This window comes from Limulus polyphemus, unplaced genomic scaffold (assembly GCF_000517525.1).
Source record: "Limulus polyphemus unplaced genomic scaffold, Limulus_polyphemus-2.1.2 Scaffold7224, whole genome shotgun sequence".
In the NCBI taxonomy this organism is placed as follows: Eukaryota; Metazoa; Arthropoda; class Merostomata; order Xiphosura; family Limulidae; genus Limulus; species Limulus polyphemus.
In genome coordinates, this window is record NW_013672834.1 from 23666 (window position 1) to 27673 (window position 4008).

General features: G+C 31.7%; 1 protein-coding gene across 1 annotated transcript in view; it reads left to right on the forward strand.

The window, feature by feature from the left end:
* Positions 1-224: 224 nt before the first annotated feature.
* LOC106474438 (dCTP pyrophosphatase 1-like) overlaps positions 225-4008 on the forward strand; it is a 7336-nt gene continuing 3552 nt past the window's right edge. Inside the window, exons 1-4 of the mRNA XM_013935130.2 lie at positions 225-342; positions 1357-1453; positions 2370-2480; positions 2792-2826. Of these exons, the coding sequence (XP_013790584.1) occupies positions 1362-1453; positions 2370-2480; positions 2792-2826 (238 nt within the window). The 5' untranslated portion in view covers positions 225-342; positions 1357-1361. The remainder of the gene's footprint in view (positions 343-1356; positions 1454-2369; positions 2481-2791; positions 2827-4008) is intronic.

Genomic DNA, 4008 nt, shown 5'->3' on the forward strand with positions numbered 1-4008 from the left:
AAATCAACTTGTATTGGCGAATGTAGAAATTCAGTAAGCTAATGACGATGGGAGGAATGTATAATTACTTTATTAATTAATAAATAAAACAAATAAAATGAATAGTTAGAGAGATAAAGACGTTTCAAATATATATCAAGTGTGATAAGCAAAACCATATTTTTTAATAATATGGAAAATAGTAAATTTATTGATGATCCCCTTTTTCCTTTCTTATCATATTTGGCGGGAATGATAACAAACCTCCAGTGCGAAAGAGGTATTGTTTACTGTAGTGTCTCTAGTTGTTTGATACGAAACAAGTAAACCTTCAAAGATAATCAAAAGAGGAAGAATTTATTGGTAAGTTTAGGAAAACTGTTTTATTTTCTTGATTTGTTTTTGTCTACATCTTTTTTTTTTTTTTAAACATGAGCCTTACGCTTTACTAGAGCCTATGCTCTTGCAACTACAACTTACAAGGCTACAACAACAACGTAAGCCTAGTCTATACTGTCAGTAGTAAAGAAAGAAGCACTTGAATAAGAGCTCACTCATCAAAGTGCTTGAGTTTCTGGGACAGTTTAGGTATCTGTGCTATAACAATGTTCATGAAAACTGATGTTACAAGTAGCACCTGTGACCTGGACCACTACGTCTATCGTATCCCAGCTGGCCTGATGAGTCCTGATATTGGGTGAAAGGCCTTGTGTGGAGATAGATAATGGATGCAGTGTGGTTGCCATGACATATTTTATTTAACTTTCATTCGTGTGTACGTAGAGTTAGTAAAGAAAATCCTACATTTAAAATGGATTATATTTGAAAAACATCATTGGGTCATAAAGAATATGTATTAATATACTGTCATTCAGGAGGGTTTGGACATGGTATAGGGTGTTTAAAAAAATAAAACATATTAAGCCTATCCCTTACTGCAGATTCTGTGAGCATCATCTGTTCATTGGGTATTATTTATCAATCTTGTCTAGTGGCTACTTTCAGATCCTCCAAATTTCTGGGCTTATTCCTAGAGATTCCCATTGAAGAAACCCCATAGACAGAACACGATAATTTTGAAACTTATTGTATCATGTCCAAACTTTCTCGGATAAATATTATAATTATTTCAAATATTTCTTTACAGTCATTGGCTGACGATGTTAATGAGTTAAAAAATATTCCAACTATTGGTTAATCTAGTCAAGGATTTCACCAATTATTAACAACAGCAATGTTTAAAAATATAATAAAAACACGTGGTTAACAATTTCAGGTCTACAACTGGCTTCTCTATTTTTTTAAGCTGACTTGCTTCCTTTTATGACTTTGTTTTCTGTCAAATGTACAAATTGTAGTTTGATGAACGTCTTATAGGAAAAATGATGGCTTCTGGTGTGGGAGATTGTGGCTCAAAAAATGGCTCAAGTGAAGAACATTTTGCTTTCAGCAAGCATCCAAACCTTGAAGATATGTAAGTATGTTTAGGTCAGAGGTTTCCCGGGGAATAACCAGGCTGTTGTTAGAGTTGTGTAACCATTGTGTTGAAGGGAAGGTCATTACTGGTAAACTACTCTGTGGAAAAAAATATTTTTTTTTTTTATTGTGGGCCATAGGTAAACTTTGTAGAAAATTTCAAAACAGGAAATAATTTCTTAGGCAGGGAGAACAGGAGTGAAAAAAAAAATTATGCTTAAATACCTACGTTAGTACTTATAAGTAAAGTTTAGAAACCAGTAGAGGTACATATAAGAAGCAAGCTTTCTAAGATTTGTTAAAATATGTACGAGCATTGTGGTGAATAAAATTAATTTTGAAAACAGAAGAATTTAATGTCTGTAAAACTGCCAGCTGGAGTTGTCAACATTTTGTTGTTTTTCTAATGGAGGTAAATAACACAATTGTAAATAAGAAAGTAAAACATTACTTGGTTTGTAGAAATTGTAAAAAACTTAACCGAATTCAGACAAATGGCTGACTGTTTAAAACAACAAGATTTGTAGAGAAGCTTTTTAACATTTAGATATCACTGCAGTGTTGAGATGTGGTTCTCAATCTCATGGTATATCACTGTAAGATATAAACTAATCTCATGGTATATCATTATGAGGTATAATCTTAAAGTTTCATCTTGTAAAATATGATTATTTTTCGATCGTAAATGTAAATTAATTTTAATATTGTAATTCTCTTACATTTTGTGATTTAATTTATTATTTTTAATTATTATGATTGTGGACTTACAAAGCTAAAAACTGGGTTTCAATACCTGTGGTGGGTAGAACACGGATAGCCCATTGTGTACCTTTGTGCTTTACTTCAAGCGATCGTTGACTTATACTGTAAATTCAAGAACCTTCTTTTAATTTTGTTATTTTTAAATAATTTAGTCGAAAACTCCAGGCTGAATTTTCTCAGGAGAGGAACTGGGATCAATATCACCAACCTCGAAATCTTCTTCTTGCACTAATGGGTGAAGTTGGCGAAGTAGCAGAGTTATTGTAAGTAATTAGTTATCTAATCTTATGTAAACTAGCAATAAAAATCATAACCTTTCTACATAATCCTCTTATTGCAAACAAAACTTTATTTTTAACATTGGTTATAAAACTTTGCTATGATAAGATAGTTTAGCAAGTGAATCTACGTCCTTCGTATGAAAAAATCACTTTTATTGCAAAAATTAGAAGAACATTTTATCAGAGTTACTAACATTTTCTAGAATGATTAGAACCAGTTTACGGACAAATTTATTGTTGCTATGCTCTGTTAAACTATTGTTTAAGTTAATTTTTTTCTTTCTCTTGTTTAGTCAGTGGCGAGAAGAAGTACGAGAAGGATTACCAGGTAATGGGGTTATTCACGAGTCGAGTACAGTTCTTAGGAAAAAATTTGTCCACTGTTCTCGGGTTATTTCATATATCAAACTACAGTGACTTTGTTATAATTCGATTTTTAAGTTATGCAGTCTGGCTGGGATCTGTTCATGTGTATTTTTGTAATCTTATTATGATTTGTTTTTTCATGATTGTTATTTGAATTAGTCTATAACTAGAGATGCATACATTCATTGACACCTGAATTTTTTGTGATAACAGCCTGAATTCACTGGATTTATTTTTTTATTTACATAAATATTTTGATTCTTTCTGTACTGAAAAAGTGTAGAAATAATGTATTATGAGTTTAGTTTTTTATCATGTAAAAAAGAAGAAGGCATAAGAAAACAAACACACACACACGTTTTTACTTAATTTTGGCAATTACTGCATGAAGATAATAAATTAATACAAATGTGAAAGACTTAGAAAAAAGTAAAAGTTAAAGCAAAGAAGTAAAATTAAAAGTAAAACTAAGTGGATTAATAAGAATGACAAAACCTTCTTAAACCCAGCTCTCGTAGACTTACATCTTGTTTGTTTTCAAAACCTTCTAAAACCCAGCTCTCGTAGACTTACATCGTGTTTGTTTTCTGACCTTCTTGTACATACATCATAGACTTACATCGTGTTTGTTTTCAAAACCTTCTAAAACCCAGCTCTCATAGACTTACATCGTGTTTGTTTTTCATGTACATACATCATAGACTTACATCTTGTTTGTTTTCTGACCTTCGTGTACATACGTCATAGACTTACATCTTGTTTGTTTTCTGACCTTCATGAACATATGTCATAGACTTACATCTTGTTTGTTTTCTGACCTTCATATACATACGTCATAGACTTACATCTTGTTTGTTTTCTGACCTTCATGTACATACATCATAGACTTACATCTTGTTTGTTTTCTGACCTTCATGTACATACGTCATAGACTTACATCTTGTTTGTTTTCTGACCTTCATGTACATGCATCATAGACTTACATCTTGTTTGTTTTCTGACCTTCTTGTACATACGTCATAGACTTACAAGACCAGTGTTAATATATGATGTAAACATGGCCTGGTGGTTACAAGACCAGTGTTAATATATGATGTAAACATGGCCTGGTGGTTACAAGACCAGTGTTAATATATGATGTAAA